At 59.4% G+C, this 25440-nt stretch overlaps 2 protein-coding genes across 3 annotated transcripts in view; both read right to left on the bottom strand.

Moving 5' to 3' along the window:
* Positions 1–2414: 2414 nt before the first annotated feature.
* CRYBA2 (crystallin beta A2) lies at positions 2415–4919 on the bottom strand. The gene is made up of 4 exons (XM_056349602.1): positions 4759–4919; positions 4196–4337; positions 3012–3154; positions 2415–2638 (listed from the first exon to the last, which is right to left on the bottom strand). The coding sequence occupies exons 1-4, from the start codon at positions 4917–4919 to the stop codon at positions 2491–2493; spliced, it is 594 nt and encodes a 197-aa protein (XP_056205577.1). The 3' UTR covers positions 2415–2490.
* A 16142-nt stretch (positions 4920–21061) lies between these two features.
* Positions 21062–25440, bottom strand: part of CFAP65 (cilia and flagella associated protein 65) — a 33781-nt gene continuing 29402 nt past the window's right edge. The window contains exons 28-32 of one of the 2 annotated variants that reach the window (XM_056350456.1): positions 24463–24677; positions 23939–24085; positions 23121–23399; positions 22307–22444; positions 21062–21644 (exon numbers count right to left, since the gene is read on the bottom strand). In XM_056350456.1, coding sequence (XP_056206431.1) covers positions 21608–21644; positions 22307–22444; positions 23121–23399; positions 23939–24085; positions 24463–24677 — 816 coding nt within the window. In that variant the 3' untranslated portion in view covers positions 21062–21607. Of the gene's footprint in view, positions 21645–22306; positions 22445–23120; positions 23400–23938; positions 24086–24462; positions 24678–25440 lie in introns of those variants that run through there. The other variant, XR_008823733.1, reaches the window with a different exon arrangement.

The raw sequence follows: 25440 nt of genomic DNA, 5'->3' as shown, positions 1-25440 counted from the left end.
CAGCCCTGGCTGCTCCCCCGCCCGCCTCCTCCCCAGCCCCCCAAGTGTAGCTTTCCCAGCAGCTGCTCCGCAGCCTCCCAGACTTGCTTTCGCTGCCTGAGTCCCTGGAACAAACCGCAGGCAACAGAAAACAAGCCCCGGCAGCAGCAGGGTGAGGTAAGGAGGGGGCCAGACCCACTGAGCCCCTCTCTCCCAAGCAGCCCCAGTGACCAGGATCTTCCCTCAGCAAACCTGCATGGTGTAGAGCATGGAGGAAGGGGGTCTGGGCTGAGGGACAGCACATCAGTCCAGACTGGGGGAAGCAGTTTGGAAACAGCCTGAGAAACAGGGTTAGGGCTGTGGAAGCTGGAGATGGTGGGGGGTGGGGGTGGGCACTGGGAATAGGGACTCCTGGGCCCCTGAGAAAGCCAGTGCGTGGGGATGCTTACAGTGTGGTGTGAGGGGACTGGGGACTTTGGGTGAGCTGGGGGCTGCAAGGCACAGAGGGGCAGGGAGTGTGGGGTCCCAGGGGCGGGGGAGCCTGGTGCCCATGTGGAGCTTTGGGGACCTGAATGATGTGACCCCAGGTACATGGGGGAGCTGGGGCAGGCCCATAGAATGGGGGCGGGGGGGCAAGGTACACACAGAATCCAAGGAACAGGGGCTCATGTCCAGGGGGGAGCCAGGGCATGGGGCTTTGGTCTGTGGAGGATTTGGAAGATGAGGTTTCAGGTCTGTGGGGCTCCAGGGGATAGAGCCCGGACACGTGGAGCACCCAGCTGGCAGCCGCCGAAGGTCCCTCTGGCTGCAAGCTGCCAGTTTGCCCCCCGCCCCCCAGCACAGTGCTCTCTCCCCTCCCCAGGATGGAGCAATAAGGACCCCACATTTTGCTGTGACCCCCACAGCTCCCCCCGGCCCCCTCCCCCCCCCCCCCCCCCCAAACACAGCCCTATGCGCAGGTGCCCAGGACAACTTCACCTGTGTGCTGGTGGTGGCACGGAGCGGAGCCGAGCTGACGTGGCCCTGGGCTGGCTGCAGCCCGGCCGGGTGTGCAGGAATGTGTTTGTGCAGGGGGAGAGGCTGGCTGCCGTGGGGCTGTGGCGGGGTGGGGCCAGCAGGGACACGAGAGGACAGGGGAGGGCTGGAGGGCACTCCACAGCTGGGACACCCTGTGGGATAGGGATGCACAAGGTGCTGGGGCTTTTGCAAGGTGCATGTTGAGGTGCAAGGGGAGAGGGAGCAGGAACATGCAGGGTGTGCATGGACACGCTTGTCTGCAAGCTCATGTGTGCAGTGCACACATGTACACGCACACACACACATGCCAGGGCTGGGGTCTCTGTGCAGCCCTTGGTGCATGGAGTGCACCCACCAACCCCCAGCCCAGTCCCTCCCTGTCTCCCAGCACCGTTCTGGGGTGCCCACAGCTCCAAGGCCAGGAGTGCTTGTAGCAGAGTGGGCATCCGTGGACCCAGGTGTCCAAGCCACCCAGCGCTGTTCCACTGTCTTGTGGGCTTTTTGAGGATGTCCTGGGTGTGGGGACCACCTCGGGACTGGAGGCCTGTGCCCTGGGAGGGCTCAGCATGCCAGAGCAGGATGGAAAAGGAGGAGGAAGAGGCCGGGAAAGGGTGCTGGAGAAGGAGGAGGAGGCTGGGTGGGGCTGCCCATGTGCCCGGCTGAGCTGGAGCCGGATGCTGGCACGGATGTGCTGGCGTGGCCAGGCTGGGGGTGGGGGAACACAGACCCTAAGGGTGCTGGGAGCAGGTAGCAGAGCCCCCTGACAGCTGCAGGACACTACCCCAAGGACCTCTTGCCCCTGTCCCTCGCACACCCACACAAACCCTGCATGCTCCCTCTATAAGCTAGTGTCCCCAGCACTGCCCCAGCTGTGGGCATCCCAGTTGTGGCAGCCCCCACCCACCTGCAAATGACCACAATGCTCCTCCTCCTCCCCAGGCCCACAGCAGGCAGCCCCCCCCCCGCCCTCCTCCAAACCAGTACAGAGAGGGGCCATCGTGTTCACAGACTTTGTAGCAATCACCTTCCCTAGCACCAAGCCTGGGAGGAGGACCCAGGGCACAACCCTCTGGATGCCACCTCTCAGCTCCAGCCCCTTCTTTGCCCAGTAAGGCCAGTAAGTTTCTAGTAAAAGTTCCCGTTTCCCCAACTGGAGCATCACGGTGGTGGGAACTGTTCTGCATCCCCTCTACTTGCTGTGAATGGACCAGAGGTGGGGTGCAGAGAGCTCAGCTCAGGGTGGAGGTGGCCATGGGTCCAAAAACACCTGGGGAAGGGGAAACCCTTTCCATCTGCTGAGAGCTGGGGGGCAGCAGGGCTGGGGCAAGCACACTGCCTCCCACCCCACAGAGGGTCCCCCAGACCTGGCAGTCCCCCGAGGAGTAGAGCAGAGGCAGGAGCACCCTTTTTTTGACAAATGCCTTTATTTGCTACCAGATAGAGGTCTATTGCACAGCAGCCCAGAGGCTGCGGGGCATGTGGCCCTGCCCCTGCTCAGTGCTGGACACGGCGGATGGATTGGATCTGGTTGGTGTGGGCCTGGCTGCTGTATTCATTGTACTTCTTGAACTCGCCGTTCTGTCTGTCCCGCTCCAGCACGTACTGGTAGCCCCTGTATCCTGGGTACTGGTATGCCACCCATCTGCAGGCAGACCTCTGCTTCAGAGCCATGGGCCAAACATCCCCCTCCCCTTCCCCTCCCTCTGCTTCCCTCCCCTCCCCTCCCCTCCCCTCCCCTCCAATCCCATCCCATCCCATCCCATCCCATCCCATCCCATCCCATCCCATCCCATCCCATCCCATCCCATCCCATCCCATCCCATCCCTCTGCTTGCCCTGGGAGGGGAGGGACAGAAAACACCCCATGACTTGGAGTTTCAAGGGAAGTGGAGCAGGCAAGCACTCCTCCTTTTTGAGGTCCCCCTTCCCCATCTCTGGGGCTATGCAGAAGGGAGGTACTTGCTGAACCCCTACTCTCAGCCCCCACTACCCCCATCTTTGCCAGCGGGACTCACGCTCCAGCGTTCACTTTGATGGATGCCACCTCCTTGTTGCCCCAGCCCATGGCCTGCAGTGAGGGGTAGTCGTCGCTCAGCTCAAACTTGTGCCCCTGGAAGTTCTCAGCCTCATAGAGGATGACTTTGCTGTCATTGTGGTTCTGCAGAAGGAGAGCATTGCGGCTCAGCGGGGATGGGGCGGCTTGTGCAGGAATAGGGGATATAGCATCAGGGGGACATGCACCAGGGCACCATGGGAGGCCTGGGACCATGCCCAGCTTTGGTATAAGGCATGAGGATGTCCTTCAGCCTGGCACCCTCTCACCAGGACATCCCAGGGCTGCCTGGAGAACGCAACTTTCATGTCCTTGTGGTCAGCTGCTGCTGAAGGTGACAATGGCTACATCCTCTGCACCCACACGGGCTCCTGCCCTCGGCATCCTCGCACTCCTCGAGGCTGCGGGAGGGTTGCAGGGCAAAGCAGGCTGCTGAGAGCAGTCACCCCAGCTCTGTGGGGCTTTGCAGGGTGCTAGGCACCAAGGGGTTAATTGCTGGGACACTGAGCGATGCGGCACTGTCCCCCGTGCCCAGCCCCCACACGCATCTATCTGCACCGAGGAGCAGTCCTGCCAGTAAGGAGTGATCTTATCACATCCCCTTTATTAAAGCCCAAGCATATCTGCCTGGTGATTATTAAAAGTTGGGGGGGGGACCCCCCGCTCAGAGGCACAGACGTGCCGCTATTGCGAGCACCAGTGTCTCTGCAGATGGAGCGATAGAGGCTGCATCTGCCTGGGCACGGCTTGGGTACCCCAGGTGGGAGGGGGACAGACACTGCACCCCAAGCATCCCTGCAGTCCTGCCAGCTCCTCTCTGCTCATCCCATCCCCGGGTAGGGGCACAACACCTGGGGACCCCAGCCGGGCAGGTGGCTTTCCAATGTACAAAGCAGAAGGAACTGGGATGATGTTTCAGGCTAAATTTTAGCCCTAAAAAGCATCCCAGGATCCTTGCAGGGAAGTGGGAGCCGGTGTGTGCAGCTACCCCCTCCAACCCACGACACCTCCATTCATGCCTCACCCCTCCACTCTACATCCCATGTAATTGTCCTCCTGTCTGTCCCTCATCACCCTTCGTGCCAGGCTGCCGGGGGGAGGCTCTGCCTGCCCCCAGCGTACCGCGGTGCTGTGTCCTTCACTCACTGCGCACTTGACGGGCCGGAAGGAGAGGAGGTGCTCGGTCCGGTATCCACTGTTCCCGCTCCAGGCCTCCCACCGGGGGTAGTCACCTTTCTCCAGGATAAACTGCTGCCCTTGGTACTCGGGGTACTCGAAGCCCACCCAGCTGGAGGGGAGAGGAGGAAAGCCCTCAGGGATGCATGGTGCAGCCCCCAGGCTCAGCCCAGGGCCAGCTTCTCCCTCTCGCACAGGGCATGGAGACGTCCTGGCAAGGCGTGGGACTGTCACAGAGGTCAGGGTCCTTGCTAGCAGCAAACATCCCTTCTGAGAGTGGGACCCCTCTCCCCAAGGCCCCACTTGCCTCCGACCCGTGCCTGGGCTTGGCAGGATCTCCCTGCTATGCAGGTGGGGAAACTGAGGCACCATGCAAGGAATGCAGAGAGGGAAGTCGCATGATGAGGCTGTCTCTGAGCTGAGGAAGGACCCAGGTGTCCTGGCTCCCCACCAGCTCCTGACAGCTCCCTGGAAGCAGTGGGTTTGCCAGAGCGGGGTGTGCCACGGGGCCGCGGGGCTGGCGGGGCACTTACGGGCCAGACTCCACCTTGATGGAGCGGATCTTGCGGAAGCCGCGCTCCATGATGCTGGGGCACTCCATGAGGAACTCGCAGCGCTTGCCCTGGAAGCTCTCCTCCTCCCACACCGTGATCTTGTACTGCCCCAGCGTGTCCATGGCTTCACTGCTGGTCATGCGGGTCGCTTGGCTGCTGGCAGAGCCCCACGCATCACCCCGGGCAGGTGCCCACCATCAGCCCCCATCCACCCCACTGCCTGCCACCAAGCCTAGGGTGCTGTCGGTGCTGTCCTCACACATCCCTTGTCACCAGACCCTTGCCCTCCCAGGCTGGCATGGGGGATGCTTCCCATTCCCCTTCCCTTGGTGCTGGGGGATCTCCATCCAGTAACCCCCTAAAGTTGCAGGGGGCCCTTGCAATGCCCCATCTCTCTATGTGGTGTACCCGGGGCTGCCTCGGTTTCTCTGCCCCCAAGCTCCTTGGCAATGGCTCCTGGGGTCGGCCAGGTGTGGTGGCATTGTACCCAGTGCAGGGGGGTGGCAGTGACCCCGACTCAGACACGGGTGTGGGGTGCAGCCCGGGGCAGAGCAGCCCAGCTCCTGCAAAGATGGGTGCTAGCATCCCCCCTTCCTGCACAGGGTACCCCTGCTGTGCCATGCAGCACCCCGCAGCTTCCCCTTCCCCAGAGTGTGCATTGGGTGGGAGGGCTTGGTGTGGGGGGTCGAAGGGAGCGTGGCAGCGCCTGTGCAGTGGGGGGGGCTTGGGGGCTCACAGCCTGGTACTTACTTGGTCGGCAGGGCACAGAGGCGAAGGTGGTGGTGCCGGCGCCGGCTTTTCCCCTCGCCCTTTATAGGCGGGCGCCGAAGTGCCGATGGTGCAGGCGGGCAGGGCGCTGTGTCAGCAGGCAGGGGGTGGGGTGGGGGGAGCGGGGTGTGCACCCACCCCAGACTCTGGCTGTCCATTCCACTTAGGCAGTGTGGCGAGAGCAGCCCCCCCGTGCCCCTCAGGGCTGACAATGAAAGTGCTGGGCTGTGTTTGCGCAGGGGCTCAGGGCACAATGGGCAAAGGGCCTGACGCGCCGCTTTCCTTTCTGCCCCTGGACAATGTCACTGCTTGGCCCGGGGATTAGGGACCCAGCCTTTCCCAGGGCACCCACAGCCTTTGCCAGGGTTGAGGCTGGTGGGAAGGAGGTGCCAGGGTGAAGCGGGGATTTGCCAGCTGGGAGCTGAGGGGCACTGATGTCCTCGCCCCGGGATGCTGGGCTCGCCTGGGGCTCTGCCACCACAGGTCCCTCCTCTGTCTAGGCTCTGCTTGCACGTCCCAAGCTGGCAGGGCAGGGCAGGGACTCAGTCTGCATGGGCAGGGCTCCATGTAGGGTGGGAGAAGGTTGCGGTGAGTGAGAGGGGTGGAGGAGGTATTGGCACAGCCACAGCTTGGTCCGTCCATGCTCTGGGAGATGTGCAAGACTGTTTCTGTGTTGCACTGGGTTTCTGTGTTGACTCCAGACTGGGCACCGATGGACCCCAGTTACATGCTCTTCGCTTGCAATGCCCTGGGCATGTCCCCTGGCCTGGCAAAGGGCTCTCTGTGCTCCCTGCACACCTGCTCAGGCAGGGGACGCCAAGCACAGAGGCAAGGGATCAGCTTTGGGGGCAGAGCTGTGTCCTCCACCTGGGCAGCAGGACCAGCCCTGCCTGGGACTGCACCGTGCCATGCATATATCCCCAGTGACTCCCACCAGGACCTGGGCTGGATGAGGCCAACGCAGGCTGGAGAGGAAGAAGAGTGCCCTGCTGGGCTGTGAGATCTTTGGTTTCTTGGCAGCAGCATTTCTTGCAACATCCCTGGGTAGCATGCGGTGAGGCCAGGCATTCCTCACCTTCAGCTGGGCAGGAACCACCCTGGCCTCTGGGCCAGGGCTGGAACAGAGCACCCCAAACATTCCCAAGAAAACCCCAGCCCTCCTGGGGGTCCTGAGCACAGAGTCAGCATCCCGGGAGAGCCCAGCAGTGCCAGTGATGGAGCGTGCAGTGTGGGCAGCTGGGGGGGTTGTCAGGATGCCTGGCATCTCTGTCCCGTTCTCATCAAGAACTGGGGACTAAGGACTGACAGCAGGGACGGGCTGGGGGCTCTCGGGTCCTCTTCGTGTGTCCCACCCACACGCCCCTCGGCAGCGCTCCGGGCAGCGCCCCCTCCCCGCCCCGGGGCTGCGCGGTGCCGGCCGGGCCCAGCAGGGGGCGCAGCCTGGCAGCGGTTGGGGCCGGCTCCAGCCGAGGGACAGAGTGGCCCTAAAAAGCAGCCACCTGCAGCTTGCGACGGCCTGGGTGCCCGTGGCGGGGGGCTGGGCGGGGGGGGCACACTCCGGGAGCTGCCTGGGGGAGCAGAGGATGGGGTTGCTCTCCGGCGAGGGAAGGGGATGCATGGGGGGGTAAGCAGATCCCCGAGTTGCAGCCCGGTGGCCTGGGGACATCCCTGAAAGTGCTGGGGGACAGGTCTGGGCACCCTTAGGGAAGCCAACACCTTGCAGAAGGTAGGGCAAGGTGTGGAGCTAGCACACTGCAGGGTCCTGTCCCGTTCCGTCGTCCCCCATCCTGTGTCCGTCCCCCCCCCCCGCGCTGCTGCCCCTCGCCTGCGCTGCGTGAGCAGAGCCATGGGGCACAGGTTCGGCTGGGGTGCTATGAGGCGTGAGGGCAGTCTGGAGGGCTGCAGTCTGTTATGGGGTGTGCGTGTGGGGTGTGCGTGGCACTGCATAGTGTGCTGCCAGATCTATGGGGCATTGGTGGTGTGCCATGAGGGGCACGCAGGCAGCTCAGCTACCCCCATACAACCCTTGGGATAAAAGCATTGGGAGGGCACAGGGGAGACACCCACCCCCAGATGAAAGGTGTGCCCCCTCCTTACTTCTCAGTGTGTCCCACACCTCACCCCCTGCTTGGCACATTGGGGGAGCTACGTGGGAGGCACAGCCACGTCTGGGAACAGTAGATGAGGGGGGGTTACCCACAAAGGGCTGTGACAAGGGCCTTCCCCACTGCACCCCAGGATGCACAGCCTGGCCTCCCAGGACATCTCCCAGAGCCCAGGCTGTCCCTGTCACCAGCCAGCAACCCCGTGGCTGTCACCTGCCAGTCCCCAGCCACACCTGTCCAGCTGAGGACAGGGGCAAGGAGGGGCTGGTGTGGGGGCAGGCAGTGACTGCTCAAGGGCAGCTGCTAATACTGGCTCTGGGAGCTGGTTACCGCTTGCCCAGGGCCTCCTGCATAGGCTAATTTAATAAGAGCCCCACGTCGCTCCCGGCTCAGCCTGTTCCTGCGCTAGCAAAACAGATCGTGTTTCTCCGTGCCACCAGGCACAGTGCAGGCGGGTGGCCGGCAGCCCTGGGGTGTGGGGGGAGAACAGGGGTGCCCAGGTGCTCCATGCCATGCCCACACCATGCTGCCGTGGCCTCCAGCCATGGGGTTACACCCTGTGCCTTGTGCAGGTGCTGGTCCTGGGACGGTGCACAGCCTGGGGAGCTGAGCAGGCTGAAAGGCAGCACCAAGGGAGGTGAGGCAGGCACTGCCTAGGCTTCGTGATGCTGATGCCACATCTGGGACACATCTGGGGCTCATGGCAGCATGCTGTCTTTCCCACTGCTGTTATGAGTACTGAGGCTAGCTGACCAGGCTAGCACAGCTGTGTGCAGTCCTGCATCTGGCTGATGCGGTGGGATGAGCCCTGGCCACCCTCCCCAAGCCTTTCTAGCCCCTCTCTTCTTGCCCCCAACCCCACTGGGGGCGGCACCATCACACCCCAAGGGGCTGGAGGTCCAGGGGCTGAGCTGAGCAGGAGCAGATGGAGCTGGTGCCGGCCCCTGTTTGTCTTTCTCCTAGTTGCCTGGTGCTCTGTTTGTTCTGAGGATGGCTTCCTGCTGCTAGGGCCAAAACAGGTGGCTTTTATTTGCAGGGTCTGGCTGATTAGATCGGGGCAGTGTATTGTTCCCCCCACCCAGCCCCATTGCTCTTTTTTTCCCCGTTTCTCCCCCAGCCTCATTTCCCTGGGAAATCATCCACTTCGGCAAGGATGCAAACCCTCTCCTTCCCTCCCCACGCATCTCACTTCGGGGCTGCTCTGAATATGGACACGCCAGGATTCATATATCCCAGCCAAAACACCCACTTGCACCTGCTGGGTCCCCATATCCTAGAGGTGAGGGGCTCGCTGGGGTCTGCAATACCACCTGTCCCCTCCTGGGGCCTTGCTGGCCACCGAGGCTACACGTGTGCAGGCACATACTCGCCACAGAAGCCTCCTTGCACAGGGAGCCCTGGCACACAAAAGCCACCTCGCACGCACGTGTCCCCTGTGCACCCGGCCACAGCCGGAAACTCCCGGGATTGCAAACAGCCTGGCAGATGTTGCTGGGATTAGCTCCCACACAGGCACACACGCACACCGTGGGCTGCCAGCTGTTTCATGCCCGGAGAGGTCTCAGGCCTTTGGGCTCCCCCCAGGGCAGAGCTCAGTGGGTACCTGCCTCAGCTCCTGTTGCACCCAGAGCAGGATGAATCCTCAGGGTGAGCAGGCAGTGGGAGAGGAACCCCGATGCGAACTGGGGACCAAGATGCTGATTCATCTCTGGGTACCATCACTAATGGATGGAGAAGGGCAAAGGACGCAGAGGAGGGTGCAGCCACTTGCAGTACAAGGGGTACCCGCACATTCCTACTCACAACTGGGTCGTGCCAACAGCCTGCTGAGATGGCTTCCACACAGCACTCCTCACCCCAGCCTCCGCTCTCCCCATGCACCTGTGGCCCTCAGCCAGGCACCAGTACCCCCACTGCGATTGACTCTCCAGACCTGCCCCTGCACTGTCCCCACTGGCACCCTGGCCACCCCCAGGCATGCTGCTCACCCCCTTCCTGTGGGACCATGGGTGCCCACTCTGCCCTGTGGCACCCACAGCTCCAGAGAGGCACCCGCAAAGACCCACCAAGACAAGGATACTCCCAGGGACACATGCTCACCCCCTGCCACCCACCCAGGACCTGCCTGCATGGTCCCTGCCTGGCCCTGGCTGCAGGCTGCTGCCGGTGTGGGGGTGTGCTCAGTCCCACAGCTCTGCCAGCCTTGCTCAGTCCTCAGGAGCTGCTGGGGAGCCGTGGCCTCACCTGCCTGCTCCCCACTGTTCCCATGGGGACTAATCCCACCTGAAGGTCAGGAAGGCTCCGCCAGCTGCTCACCTCCTGCCTGTGGATTACAGCCTGTGTGTGAGCAGGTGGCAACGGCTGCATCCCCAGGCTGGCCCAGCCCTGGCATGGGGCAGACAGTGGGACAAAACCCATCTGGGCTCTTCAAAAAAGGGCACCAGGGTAGCAGGTCCCTTGCAGCCTCAGGTGTCCCTCCCCACATCTGTCGTACACTACCCAGATGGGGATGCCAGCCACCAAGGCAGAGGAGGTGGTATCTGGTCCTTGGGTCCAGATCCTGACCTGAAATGGAGCCTGCTGGTGCCAGTCCCTGTGACCTCCTGCCTGTTGCCCCAAATAACCCCAGCCTGACACCCCCAGGGCACCCCACAGCTACAGTGTCCTGGAGGAATATACTGGTCCCCGCAGAGTGCCCAGTGCAGTTGAATCCCCGGGGAGTGGCGATGAAGGCAGGGGGAATGTCCAGCCGCGCACCCAGCTTGATGCAGTTGCAGGTACATCTCCTTCAATACATCCTATCATATTTGGAGGGGCACCATGGGCTGAGCACAGCTTCCTGGGTCCCAGCTTTACATATAGCACCTAAAGTGTTGCCATGGGGGTGCAGGGTGTAAGGACAGGGCTGGGGTGGGATGGTCCTTGGTCCTCCCCTCCCCAGCTCCCTCAGCCCCACAGCCAGAGGATGCCGGCTCAGCCAGCATCTGGCCAAGGCCCTACTCCACCCCAGTGCTTCTTCACTCCTCTGTTGGCAACCCTCACAGTGCCAGGTGCCCTGAGCCAGGGTGATGCTCACCCAGGAGGCAGATGAAAAGCCTGGTAGCAGTGGCTCCCCTCCTCCAGCAGCTCTGAGGAGGCAGCGCAGGCGGGGGCTGAGCCAGGTGCTGCAGCAAGAACAGAACATCCTGCCTCTAGGCTCCCAAAACCAGCAACAGCTGGGTCAGGAGCAGCGGCCCTGGCACCCTGCTCAACATCCATCCCCTGTGCATGCTGCCCATGTGTTTCAAGGGGCCACCAGCTGGCCTGGGAGAGGGGACTCCCATTGCTCACTCCTTCCCTGGAGGCCCTGTAGGAGGATGGGTCTGATGTACTCCGAGATGCAGGACTAGTACAAGCGCTCTGGGTTTTTCCCCCAGCACCTTGAGTCTGTCAGCAGGGCCCCCCCTTACCTCCTTCACTTATGGGGGTTCAGAGGCCGTTTCTGGGGTAGTGCAAAACCCCATCCCTCCACCTCAGTAGCCTGTGGGTGCAGGGGGGAGGATGCCAGGCTCTACCCACTCTATGCCTGATGCTCCCCATGGCCAGGGAATGGGCTGGGGGTGGGCAGAGCTGCCTGTTGTTTCACCATGGCAGGATGCAGCTTCATGCCTGGGACCCACCTCTCACTTCCACTCTGCCTGCCAAATAGCAGTAATCTTGTCCCAGAGGCAGCTGGGCTGAAGGCTGCTTCTCTCTATGGTGCCCAGGTTGGGGCAAAAGTGTGAGATGGACTCATTGCCTGGGGACAGTGTCTCCATGGGGAGTTCAGGACCCCAGCACACAGCTAGGACAGTCCCTTATGCTCCCTGCCCCAATCCTTGCCTTAGCCAGGAGCAGGCTGGGGGGCTGCAGACAGCCACAGGGTGCTCAGCAACACCCTGACCTCCAACATTATCCCAGCCCAAGGGACACAAGCAGCCTGTCTCCTTGTGCAAGCTGGCTGGGTACCCACAGTGGTGCTGGGACCGAGTGACCTTCAAGGGCAGGGAGCCCCTGCTCAGCCTGGACATCTCCTCCTGGCACACCAGAGCCACAGCAAATAGGCTGGGCAGGAGACAGATGGGTCTAGGTGTGCCCGCACAGCCCTGTGTGTACCGGCAGCTGCCTGAGCTGGTCCCCCTGGGAAGCTACGGTGCAGAGGGCACCAGCTGGCTCTGCCACAGGATGTGGCAGAGCAGTGCCTGCCCTGGGATGGCACACCCCAACACCCCACCGGGGCTGGGCCCGACACGCAGGCAGTGGTGGCACCCGGCAGTGGTGACAGTGCATGCCTCTGCTCACACACACACCTTTATTCAACGCGCACACCAGGACACAGAGCAGCGAGTGTGGCAAGGGTATGGCCAGTGACACACATTCACCTCCGCAGGAGCACACACACACGCACAGGGAAGTGAATGCAACAACGGGATGTACCAGCTCTGCACTGCCTGCTCGACCCAGGGAGGGCACACACACACACGTACACAGCCATGCACACAAATGCACACACATGAAAACACATATGCAAATACACACACATGCATGTATGCATATACACACCTGTATGAAACTACACCTATATGCAAATGCAGACCTGGGTTGCTCATGCCTCCCCAGCGCTCCTCCTGCACCGTGCCCTCCCCATACAAAGCCTCTCTGTGCAGAGCTGCATCATGCAAATCCCCAGCCCAGGTCCCCAAGTCCCAAAGCCATGCAAATGTCCGTGCAGGGCCCAGGGGTGGGGAGCCAGCACCACGCAGCACGGGCAGCAGCACCCCCTCGCGCCGTCATCCCCTGCCAGCTTGGCACAGCCCTTGGCACCAGTTCTGGCTCCTATGTGGGAGACATGGGTGTTTAAAGCCCTGGGCTCTGCCTGGCTTGGGGATCAGCTCACTCTTGGGTGCCAACCCTGCCAGAGGGGCAGTCCCCAGCCAACACAGCTTGTAGGGCAACCTGGCTTCCTGGGGCCACCCCCAGCTTTGAACAGTGTTCACAGCCTCCCAGTGCCACCAGGCTAGCAGAACCGGGGCAGGGAGAGCAGGCTGGCAAGATGGCAGGGAAAGCAATTTCTAGTGCTGCTGCTTGTGGCTGTCCCCTTTTCCTGCTGGGACACATGCTGTCCTGTGCACAGACCTCCTGCTGGTGCCAGCACAGGGTCTGGCTTCCTGGCTGCTGCCCAGATACCATGAAAAGCCAAAATAATGCTCTTCTGGAGCATCTGGGCCATCTACAGGGTGCAACACGGGTCCCACGGGGAGCCAGGTTGTGCCAGGGCACAAAGCAGCTCAGCAGTGTGTGGAGTCACTGAGGGAGAGCAAGGCAGTAAGGCAGCATCTCCACAGCCCTGCTGTGCCAGATACCATCTCTGCTGGGCTCTGCCCCCGCAGGGACGCACGTGTGGCGGCTGGAGCAGCACGAGCAGCAGGGTCTGGCTTTACTCAGAGTTATTAATCATGCTGTGTTTGATCCCAGCCTAAGCAGGGCACCTGCAGGAGGGTGGGGTGCGTATCGGGGGGATGTGTTGTGCTTTCTTGGCCTTTCAACTTTGCCAGGCTTGGTGGCAGGAGACAGCCTGGTGACATGGCCCAAAGGGGCCTGTGGCCACTGTGATGGGGTGTCACTGCACCAGCTGGTGGCTGTTCCCAGGCTAGGATGTGCACTTGGCTCTGAAGAGATGCGGTGAGCTCAGCACCCTGGAAATGCAATTTGATGTTGATGCTTTCCCACACCACCTGTTGGAAACTCTTTGAGCATCTGCCTAGGCAGGGAGCCCAGGAGGTACCTTATCTCCATCTGTTGCAGGAGCACTCCAGGGAAGGAACAGGGCTCTCCTGCTCCAGGGCAGGGGCTGCTATGCATGGATCAGATCGGGGCGAGGAAAAGCAGCAGGAATATCCTGTCCCTTGGCACACTCCTGGGCTCCTTTGCCTGCAGCCTTTCCTCCATCCACACTGCAGGGCTGGGCTCAGCCTTCACAGCGTTTGCAGAAAGGCTGCAAGAAGGGTTCAGGACCCACCTGTAAACTCAGAGCATCCCTGAGCATGGCACAGCCAGAGCTGGATCCTGTGCTACAAGAGAAGTGCCTATGCCCTGGGGCTTGGCAGGAGTGTGCTCAGAACTCAGAGAAATCGCAGACAGCCAGGCATAGCCAGGCAGGGAAGAACAGGGTTCTTTCCACTCCCAAACAACATCTCGGGGGGAGAGGAAAGCAGATCCATTGCTGTCCCATCTCCCACATCTCCAGGACTCCCTTCTGTCTCCAAGGCACTAGGAGCAGCCCCAGGCTCTGAATGTCGCTGTGCTGGCTGTGGAGGGACAGGACAGGACAGGACACAAGTTGGGACAGGAATCCAGGTCAAGCACTGCACTGTGCTTTGAAAGCAGGGCAGGCAGTGGGCAGGACAGTCCTGAAAGGGACCTGCTGGCTTGCCAGAGCCACCCCTCATACCTTTCCACAGCAAGCATAGGCAGAGGGACTGCCACCAGGAGCTGGTACCTGGCCCGCAGGGTGAGGGTTTGCAGCAGGTGACACCCAGGCAGCCCAGTGCACAAGCAGATGGACTCTGTAAGGGCTGGGAAGTGCAGCTACTGGGACTGAACCGGGTCAGAGGTGTGTAGGAAAGGATGTGACATCCCCCCATCCTCTGCCCTGCTCCCCCCTGCCTGCTTCTGCCCTCCCTCCCCACTGCCTGCCCTGTGTCAGCAGCTAAAGCTCCCTTGGTGCCAGCAGACCATTGAGACCTACCTGTGCATTTGGCAGAGCCCGGTGAGCTCCACCCTGGGCCAGCTCTGTGCCAGGGCAGGGCAGCGCTGCCAGGGATCCCCACACCTGCCCCAGCTCTGCAGCACTGCCGGGGCGCAAGGGCCAGGCTGCCCTTCCCCGGCAGGCTGCCACAGGCAGTGGTCAGACATGCAGATGGGATGCATGTGCCTTGTGTGTTACACGTGCCCGTCATGCCGTGGGCATATGGATAGGGGTCCTGCACATCACAGCCTGCAAAACCATGTCAGAAACGCCATGTGTACCAATGCCACGTGGGTCCCATGTCCCACACATGTGCAGGTCCCGCGGCGTTCATGCATGCTGCATGTGGATTGCATTGCCTGTGTGCACTGCCTGTCCATCACTTTCATGCATGTGCCGCCACGCACAGGTCATATGCTGCATGCATGTGTAGGTGAAGATTGCATGTTGTGCATGTCCCTTGTGCACTCCGCACACGGGCTGCATGTTGATCCTGGCACACGTGCTGCAAACCAGCTTGCGTGTCCTGCCTGAGTTGCAAGCAAGCGTGCGCTTCCTATGTGAGCTGCAGGTGACAGGTACACAGGACATGCGGCAATGGTGTGCGGGTGATGTGGCGCATCTGCGTGCCAGCCGCATGCTTGCAGATGGGCTGGACCTGCCTAACGCGAGCCGAACGAACAAAACGTTCAGGTCAGGTCTTGCACGTGGGGCTCGACGCCAGGCAAGTGCAGAGTTGCTCCGGCTTGGATGGTGTGGGCTGGAGGGGTCCTCTGTTGTGGACTGTCGGCAGCCCCTTCCCCGTCCTTCCTCCTGAGCCAAGTCCCTCCAGGCTGGGAGCCACTGTCCTTGCTGCACCCGCTGCTGTGAACCAGCTCCTCCGGGGGTAAAGTCCGGAAGGTGGATGCTTGACACCTGCTGCCTGGGAAAGCCAAACAGAGCAGAGGCGGGTTAAACTGGCATGGCAAGGTAGAAAAACCGGGAAGGAAGGGAGGAAGTAAATGGAGGAGGGGAACAGAAAGAATTGGAAAATACATGTGAGAGAAGGGAAGAGTGAAGGGAGCGAACAGCCAGGACAGTGTCCTCCAAGCCCATGCCCTTCCCTCCCAGGAGTTCAGGGGTGCTACTGGACTCCTAGTGCTTGTCCCACAGGAGTCCCCAGAGCGTTCTCCAAGCCCAGCACCCTGCTCCCCGCCAGGCTGGCAGGACCCTGGCCCAGGTGTGCTGGGCTACAGCAGCTCACCTGGCTCCGGTGACACGCTGGCAGCTGGCAGGTGAGCAGCTTCACCTTCCCCCGCTGGCTCACGAGCAGAAAATGAGGGTGACGCTGGCTGGATGGGGCTTTTATAGCCCTGATAAAAATAGCGCTGGCTGGCCGGTGATCGGGGGGCCGGAGAGATGTGACTGAGCAGAGACAGGCGAGAGGGCTGGGCTGGCGGCGGCGAGCCTTCTCCCCAGCACACCTGTCACAGCTCTGTGTTTGCTCAGAGCAAATATTGACCCAGGGAAGGCAGGCTGGGCAAGGGAGGCGATTAGCCCACCTAGATTAGAGGCAGAGCAGGTCTCTATGCAAACTCTCCAGGGCTGCCTTTGATAATGGGAGCCTGATGGGCTGATAGGAGCCAGGAGCCTGGGTGCTGGGGTGTGGAGAGGGGGGGTAGTGGTGGTGGTGGTGGTGGTGGTGTAGGAGGAGACATTCATTAACCTGCACTGGAACAACACCAGCTGTCACTTTTCCACCCACCTGCCTGGCTCACTTTGCAGCTGGGGGTGAGGGGAGAGCGGGGGGCCAGGGGAGGCAGGTGTGGGGGTATCCTGCCTGGGCAGCTCAGGGGTGGGGGCTGCTTGCTTGCAATGCTTTGGGCTGCTGAAAGGTGAGGGAGCGGTAAGGTCCCAGGGCAGGAAAGCAAAGCTTATGCCTACCCCAAGCAGCCTGATGCTGAGTGCCAGTGATGGCAAGGACTCCCTTACCCTCACGCCAATGCCCTTGCTCATGCTGAACCCGCCCTGGGTACACCAAGGCAATGCACACTTTGTTTAGAGGAGCCCACCAACCTCTGAGCCAGGCAGCAAAACAGAGCTCGACAAAACCACCACTGCTTGCTCTTTTTGGGACCATTCCCAGCATGGCCACATGGGCCAGAAGCCAGCTGTCCTAACGCAGCCGCAAGAACAGGATGTGTTTCACTTCATGTGCACACACCTCCCGTGGGGTCACTGCATCCCAGAGTCCCAGCACTCTCCTGCATCCTGTCTGTGTCGCTACCCAGCGGGGTAACTGGTGCAGATACCTCCATGGTCGCTCTGGGGGCAGCCTGCAGAGCCCATGGGGGCCAGGAGAAATTAAGACAGGCTCCCACAGCACGGAGCCGCAGTACTCAGCCCTGACAGTCCTCAGCTGATCTCAGCTGGAGCCAGCAGGAGCTGGGCTATCTCTCCGGGTTACTCTGGCACCCACAGCTCCCTGGATAACAGAGCATGAAGTGCAGCTGCGGTGCCAGGAGAAGCTCCTTTGTGCAAGTGCACTGGCCTGTTCGTTTGTGTAGATGGGTGTGTTTGTGGGTGGGAAAGCGGGTAACGCTGCCTTAACTCCCACAGCAGATACCTGCAGGTGTCATGGTCCTGGGAATGCTCTAGAAACCACCGCCATCACTCTCTCCAGAGCTGGAGTGTACTTACAGGTTGCAGTAAATGGATTCCCAAATGTAAGTAGATAGCGGCAGATTCTTATCAGTCATTGCCACCCAAGTCTTCTTCCTTGGAGATTTGGCCCTCTCAGGGTCAGGACTTCGAAAGGCAGGTTCCATCTCTCCTGCCTGCTGCTGCCTCTGCAGGCTGGGGTCCCCCAAGCCTGGCACAGGGAGGAGCTGGAGTGATGCCAACCTGCTGTCTTTGGCCATTCTGATCCTCTTTTCCAGTAGTTCTGCCAGCAAAGGAAAGGCAGAACCACTGTTGCCCTGGGTTGTGGTGCTAAGAAGCAATGTGATATTCCTCCTCTATTTGATGCTATACAAGCCATTTCACTTGGGCTTGCACACTTCTTTCCTGATGTGGGAAATGCACCGGGCAGGACTCTCACCTCTCCCAGCTGGGATGAGAGGGGCAGCAACTCCTGGTGTAAGCTGCCTGGCTGCCCCTCCTTCTGGAGAAGCCAGAAAAACCCCAAACACCACAATGGGGCCACTGTAGTTCCAGCAGACGTCTCCAGGCCTATGTGCTGTGTCAAAATCCTTTCTCTTCTGCAAGGGCAGGGCTGCACCATGCACACAATGACAGCAAAGACTGCCCTTGTAGGGCTGTCCTACAGAAAACGGGAGAAAAGCAGGTCTCAAGCTTGCAGAGTACCCTGAACCAGGCAACTATCCCAGGGAACATCTTCCACCTGCCCCGGCATCTCCAGAGCAGCTACCGGCATGTGCTCTTCCCTGGCATGCAGGCAGGGCTGGGACTAAGCCCCAGTTCATGCACTGGGCAAGGCTGGCCCCAGCACAGGCAGGCGCAGCCCTTCGCAGCAGCCAAGGGGTTGTGCTGCCTTGCTGTCCCATGAGGACTGACTAGCTCACATCAGAGCACCTCTCACAGCCACCATCGTGCCCTGGCCTGACCCCGAGCACGGACTAAAAAGTCCCCGTTCCCAAATACCACGGTAGCACAGCTGAGCCAGCACAGCCTGCTATTTCAGACATGGGAGGCCAAGGGTGAAGGGTCTTTGCCCAGCTCTGCCAAGGGTTTTGGGAGGATCACCGTCATGTTTTTGCTCTCCAGACTTTGCCCTGCCTGTGCAGACACTGCAGGCTGGTCAGGGCAGGACCTTTCCAGGTTCCCATCGAATACTCAGTACAGGGGGGAGGAGAGGGAGAAGGGACTGATTCCAACCAGGGGCTGTGCACACCTGCAGCAGGGGTCCCAAGGGACTGTCCCCTAACGCTGCCATCTTCCCATCATGAACACAGAGCCACACCAAGTGGGTCTTTGCTGGGGATCCAGGCTCCCCAGCTGCAATGGGACTGCAGAGCCGTGCAGGCTGCCTGTTAGGGAAGACCAAGAGCAGCTTTGTTCCCTTTCCTTTATCTCCCAGACAATGGTGCGATTCAGCAGGTGTTAAATGTTTTAATGGGATTCAGGATGGCTTCTGTTGCCCTCCTGCCCCAAGGCCATTACACCCCTCCCTAGGTGCCAGGACTATCAGCCCAAGAAGAAAAGGCCTGTTCCGTGTTGCACCAACTGCCTGATGACGGAGCACTCCGGATAACCAGCACTAGGAGGAGGGGAAGCCCCCTGAGCTTGCCAGGCTCACACCAGCCATCCTCACGCTGGCCATCTACCTGCTGGCAGCCTGACCTGGCCACCAACCCCAGCCCCATCGAAACATCACCCCGCCAACACCAGTGGGAAGGAGCAGGACCTGGATCAACAATATCTCCATTTGGGAGATGTGCTTTAGAAACGTGGCTGGGGATAAATCCAGCCCTGGAAGTCTGTACAGCAGGATGAGACCTCCTCCTGCCTGCGACCCAGCCGCGGTTAGCAGGCAGGGCTCCTCCTCCCCCTTCTGCGAGCGGGGCTGTGGGTCAGGCTCTGCTACAGCCCCATGGTTCGTTGCCTTCACCCTTGGCAGAGGGTAGCAACAAAGCCTCTTGCTGAGCCTCTCCACCAGCGCCGCACATCTGTGCCCACCCTCCACCTCACCGCTGCACCCAAGACCCGAGCGTGGGCAGGAGCAGCAGGGAAGCACTGAAGCCCCCGGGTGAGGGCATTGCTGTAGGCTCCCCGCTCTGCAGAGCTTGCCCTGAGCGGTGCCTGGGGGTGCTGCTGTCTCCCACTCCCTTTGCCAAAGGGACAGGGTTGTGGCTCAGCCACACTAGCGTTTTCCAAAACCAGGGCCAAGGTCTAGTTCCCAGCTTGAAAAGAGGAAGCTGGAAATTCCCCAGCCTGGGAAAGGGGCTGTCCCTGGTGTATTTTTAACTTAGGATGAGGATAAAAGAAGACAAGAGTGTGACAGCTGCTAATGGCTTTGCTTAGTGCACTCTGGGGTGGTTCTGGTTGACAGGCAACAGAGAAGACCTAGAACAGAGGTGACACACCACCATCTCACATCCCCTGCAAGGAGCTGAGGGAAGAAAGACTTATTTCCCAAAGGTTTAGGTAGCTCTCAAACCTCTTGTTCCCTAACTCACCTGTTGCTGAAGACACTATCTCAGGTCTCTCGTAGTCCTACTAGAGAGATGCTAATCAGAGAAGTGGATTTACCTCTTGAGAGCATTTCAACAGGCAAGTACAGTGTGAGTTCCATTTTCTTCAGGTCCAGGCTGTGTTCAGCACAGGAGAGTGGGGAGCATAGGAGCTTTAATGACAAAAAAATCATCCCCTACACGTATCTGCACTCATGCTCCATCCATTCATTCTTGGGTGTTACACCAGCCTAACACACAGCATTTCCCATGTCGATCCATCTGTCCCACAAGGCAGAGGAGTTAACGCTGATGCAGTCTGGAAAGCGTCAGATCATACAGCAGATCTGAGGATGTACAAACTCGCTGACCTGTCTCCACTGCTCCTGGCTGCCCTTGGGCTCCAGCAGGCAGCTGGATTCAGCCTGCTTTGGGACAGTGGCAAGGCTCCTGCCCCTGCCTGTTACCCATTTGGGAAGCCTGTCACAGGACTACAGAACATCTGTAGTGAGCAAATCCTAGTGAGGAGCCTGGGCCAGGCAGAGTCATCCCAACTGGACCGGACAGCCTGGCCCCACAGCTGCCTTGAGCTGGGGAAGATGGAGGTGGTACCCATTGCCTGTTCAGCACCAGCCAAAGCCCAGAGGAAGACAGAAAAGCTGCCATGACATAGGAGACCTGGCACTCGGAGTGCTGGGGATAGAGGAGCAGGTCTGCGCTTATCATGAGAAGGATCCAGGACCCACGTGAAGGCCCCAGGCACCCAGGCTGAGCTCAGGAGCTGGCAGTGCCTTTGCTGTATCTCTGACAACAGGAACAGCTCAGCCCTGGGGCTTAGCAAGGGTTATGCACGCAGGGCTCCTGCACAGAGTGGAGAGCTGGAGTGGTGCTGGGTGAGCTGCAGCAGCCCCAGGCACAGCAGGCACCTGCCTCCTGCCAAGCAGGTCCAACACCCTCCGCAGCTCCTTGTGCATGGTCTTCTCTTGTGCTGCAAGGGGCAAAGGTGCAGCTGTGGTCTTGGCTGTGCACTGGCACTGGGAACAGAGGGCAGGAGGGTTTGGAGGGGGACAGCAGCTGCATCCCCACCAGAGCAGGGTGGCTGGGTGAGCACCACGTCTCAGACCCTGTAGGATGGCAGCAGAAGGGAGATGCTGCAAACCCAGCCCCCCAGCCCCGCTGCCTGGCACGGCCAGCCTGCAGCCCCTGCCAGGGAGCAGACAGCCGGTGCCCAGCCCCAGCCCCGGCTCTGCGCTGGCACCCAGGATTTCTTACAACTAACACTGCCACCTCCCGGCTGTGACAAACCCCGCTCCTTCACAGTGACACCCTCCTGCAGCCTGCCGGACCCCTATGCCAGGCCAAGGCTCAAAGCATCCCCTTGCCCAGGTGACAGCCTTGCAGTTTGAAATAGGAAGAGCTTGTCCAGGATGCTCCCAAATCCAGATGCATAGATCACGTACGTCACACACCAGTGCCTGTGTGCCCAGAGGCCAAGCTGCTTTTATTGGGCTGCCAAGTGTTCTAGACGGCGCTCCAGCTGCTCGCTAGGTCTGGGTCACTGTATGTGGGACCTGCGGCAGCCACTGGAGCAAGGAGAGGAGGTGGATTCAGTACCTGTGTCCTACCGCTGTCGGCAGGGGCTCACCACCTCAGTGCCCAGCTGTCAGTCCTTCCTCAGCTACATTTCAAAGCGGATTCCACTCCTCTCCCAGCCAGTACAGACTGGGGGCAGGGGGAACAGCCATAGAGGTTGGCCATGTGCTCTCTGTAGCATAGGGAGGCTCTTCTTGGATGATGTGGCCAGCCACAAAGAGGAGAGATCTCATGAAATCTGCTGTGGAGTTGGCAGAGGATTCAAACTGGAGCTGAGGATATGATCAGGACATACCTCCTCAGAGGCAGCCAGCATGCTGGTCATGGTGTGGAGGATCAGAGCTGCTCTGGACATCACAGGGATGGGATGAAGAGTGGAGACAGTTGATGTGTTTGAAGAGGTCAAGCAGCACAGTGCACAGCAGTTACGCTCTTGAGGGTGGGGGTGCTGGATTGATGATTCTGAAGAAGAAGAGATTGCTTTTGGCGTGGGGAGAGTGCTGCCTGCTTCCAGCTCCCCACAGGCAACCATCCCTCCCTGAGGAATCGCAGGAAACAGCCATCACCTATCTAGACAAGACTCCTGCAGCTCTGGTTCAAACAACTCTTCCCCATCCTCCCTCAGTCCCACCTCCCTGCACATCTCCCCAGGCTGAGGCAAATCCTCATGCTTTGCCCTCAGCCCCAAACCTATGCCCCCACCAATGGCTACTGCCTCAACCTAACTAGATCCCACATCATTTTGGACTGTGAAAGCTTTGCCCCCTGCTGCTGTCAGAGGCTGTGCTGCCTGCTCCTTGACCCTTTTCCCCCAGGAGACCCTCTTTGTGCTGGGCTCTCCAGTGCCTCGGATCAGCCTCTTCTTCCAGCTGTTCACTCGTAGGGCCCTGCCCCAGAGCTGTGTGATGGTCTTGGGTGTTGTTACCACCTCTGCTCTGTGATTCGGGACAAACCAAGAAGGGGCCGAGGCTTTGCGACTGGATTCCCCCTTTTGCACAAGCAGCCTTGGCATTGATAGGCAGGGATCCAGCTAATCCACGTGGTCTAGAAAATGGGCTGTACTTCAGCCGGACATACTAAGGACAGGTCCTGTCCCTGGCCACAACACAGATAGGCTCTGCTACCTTCGGGAAGGGCTGGGGGGTAGAGCAATGACCCTGGGCCGGGCTGTCAGCACCACCTCCCCACGGCTGGCTTCGATCAGGATATTCTGCAGTGTGTTTTCCAGCACCAACTCCACAAGGGTCTCAAAGGCCGCCTGCCTGGAGGGGCAAAAGTACAGGCAGAGAACAGCTATCAGCAAGCAGATAAGGCAGGCTGCTTGCTGTGACTCCCCCAGGACACATCAGGCACAGCAATGGAGCACACACTTTTTCCTACACACTGAGGCCAATGAACCAAAAGACTTGAGCAATGGGGTGCTGACCCTTCTCCCAGAACTGCCACCAGCTTGTATCAGGCCCTGACCTCTGACAGAGCTGAGTGACTCTGGTTTTACTGGTTTCTCTTTCCAAGCTGTGCTGTAGCTAGTATTTGTGTACATGCTTGTGGCCTGCAGAAGTGTGCAAGGGAGCAGCCACAGCACATGCAAGGTGATGAAATAACTTCAGTGAAAATAAAAGGTAAGGTAAACACACATCACACTCCAATGTCTAATACAGCCAGGACTGTCCAAGCACAAAGCAGACTTCACTCACTAGCCGCATCCTGGCACTGCCCATGGCTCAACTTCAAGACACAGCAAACCTGCACTCTTCACAAATCACGCTCGGGAGCGGGTGGCTAGGTGGGCTAGCATTGATTTCCACTCAGAGCACACAGAACACCCCAGCAGAAATGCCACAGGGCTGAAGGACAGATGGGTTTCTGGCCAGGCAGTGTGCTACCATGGCTCTCCTGCCTGTACAGCTCTTGCCTTTTGCGTGAGCATTTCCTCACCGGCTCAGCATCTCCTTCTGCTCTCTCAGCTGGTGAAAAATCTCCCAGGACTCCAGCAAATCTTTGTTGGGAGAGGTTTCCTGCCTCATTTCTTTCCTCTCTCCATCCTTCTCAGGGCAAAGATCTTGTGAAGCAGAGATGCTGGAAGGGACCGTGGAGCATTGTCTCCTGTCTTGGAGCTCTGCTGATTCTGCACACCGGAACTGGGAGAAATATGGAATGGGTTCATTGAGGATTCTTCTCACTGCATCATGGAACTGGGTGTCTTCCAAGAGGCCTCTGGGAGGAGGAAAATAAGGGATGAGTCCCAGCAAATCAGATATCTGTATGATTGCAGAGGATCATTACCAGACAGTACAAATCAGAGGAAAACCCCAACTGATATCAATGTTTAGTCTGTCCCTTCTTGATTTCTGGGCCTAAGAGAGGCAGCAAGATGGCTTAAACTAAGGAAAATACCTTTGCCTCCCCAGCACTAGTTCTTTACATTTCTGCAGCTGGCAGACAAAATAGATGAATCCCAATGCAGCCTGTTCCCAAGATCATGGCAGGCAGTGTCCTGGTTCCTGGGCAGTGACACTCTTTAGTATGCAGAGATGGGACCAGCCCCTAGCTGAGGAGCAAGACCCTGCCTTTGGCTGTCACACCAGGACTCCTGAGCTTCTAGTCCCCAGGGCAGCCTCCGGAAGGCTGGATCCCCCATTCTGGTGCAGCAGGAGTGCACAAACTTCTTGGAATTAGCAGAAGGCTGGCCATGCTGCACACACTCCCCTAGAGGACAGGGGCTCCAAACTGGATAAGGGTAAAGGGGCACGCACCTGATCACACCTGTAAGCATGTCACTCACTGTCTGCCACTCCTGTTTGGAAGCAGCAGCCAGGGACAGCCATGTGGCCTCCATGTCCATCTTGTCTCTGTCCCTACTCCCATCCACCTTGCTCTCCAAGGGCTGGTCGCTGAAGGGGCTGGGAAAGAAGGAGTTGTTCCATCAGTGGCAGCACTACTCAACCAAACTACCAAAGACCTGCATCATCCTGGCTGAGCAGCAGCACTGCAAGCAAGCAGGGAGCAAGGCAGGGGACCAGAGGAAGGAGAGTGGGAAGTGCTGCATTTCTGACAGCAGCAGGGACACTGTCATAAGAGAGGAGCACTGAGTTCTGGCAGTATCTCCCTTTTGAGAGAAACAGGTCACGTCAGCTAATGCTGGGGAAAGCAAGGCACTTCTGGCCTACTACTGAGGCACTGGAGAGGAGCAGAGCAGAGCTCCAAGTTCAGTGTGTATCGCAGCACGGGCAGCCCTGGCTCAGATGAAGATGCCAATCCAAAAAGACGGATCTCTTACCGGGACAAGAAGTATTTAGGGGACTCTGAGGTAAAGTTACTGAAGAAGTCCTCAGTAGAGTAGGACCTAGCTGTCACACCAAGGTGTAAGAGGATGGGCTTGGGAGGTTCTGGTTTGACCCACACCCGGCTGGCTTCTTTTTCCAACAGCAGCCTCCTCTGACAATGTCCAGCTGGCAGATTTGGCGTAGGGTGGTTTTTAATAGGGGGTAATGTCTGTTGGAGAGAAAGAAATGGCAGGTACTTAGTTGCTCCTTTGGCTGCAGGTAGGCTGGTGTAGGTGTGAGCACAGGCATGAGAACTGGAAAGCCCAGCAGCCAGAGCCTCCAGGTCCTGGAGTGAGGACCACATCAGAATGATCTTGGCACTGCAGTACTGCTGTCAGGCACAAGCAACCATGCTGGAAATCAGGTCTGCTCCCTCCTCACTGCCTAGTGTGCCAGCCCCAAGTGTCAGCAGGGCTTCAGGGTCTCCCCAAGACATTCAGGGCTGATGTACTCCAGTCCATCCCTGTAGAACTCCAGGAGATCATCTCTGCTCTTTTGAGCACACCAGGAGTGCTGTGGAAGAAGTTATGTGCAGGAATGCATGTGGAAATTGTCTTCCAAGCCTGGAAGGAAACCAGAAACTGAGTCCAACCACACTACATGGGCACGTTTGGGGCTGCAGTACCAGCAGCCAGTTTGGGGGACACTTCTTAGGGCAGGAGTAGTTCAGAAGCCTGGCCCAGAAGGAGACCACCCAGCTCTGGAGAAGCCCTCAGACATCACAGGACCTCAATGACCTCTGAAACAGAGTTGTCCAGCCTCTGGGAATGAGGCCAGAGGCCTTCACCGTTCCTGAGACAGACACAGCAGGTGACTGCAGTCTCCGAATTATCACTAGGAGCTAAAACCCTAGAGGACTAAACAAAACTGTTTTTACTTTTCCCCAGCCTCCTTATGTTCATCCCTTGACCTTCATTACTGATAACACCTAA

This window comes from Falco biarmicus, chromosome 8 (assembly GCF_023638135.1).
Source record: "Falco biarmicus isolate bFalBia1 chromosome 8, bFalBia1.pri, whole genome shotgun sequence".
Classification (NCBI taxonomy): Eukaryota; Metazoa; Chordata; class Aves; order Falconiformes; family Falconidae; genus Falco; species Falco biarmicus.
This window is presented reverse-complemented; position numbering and strand designations above follow the sequence as displayed.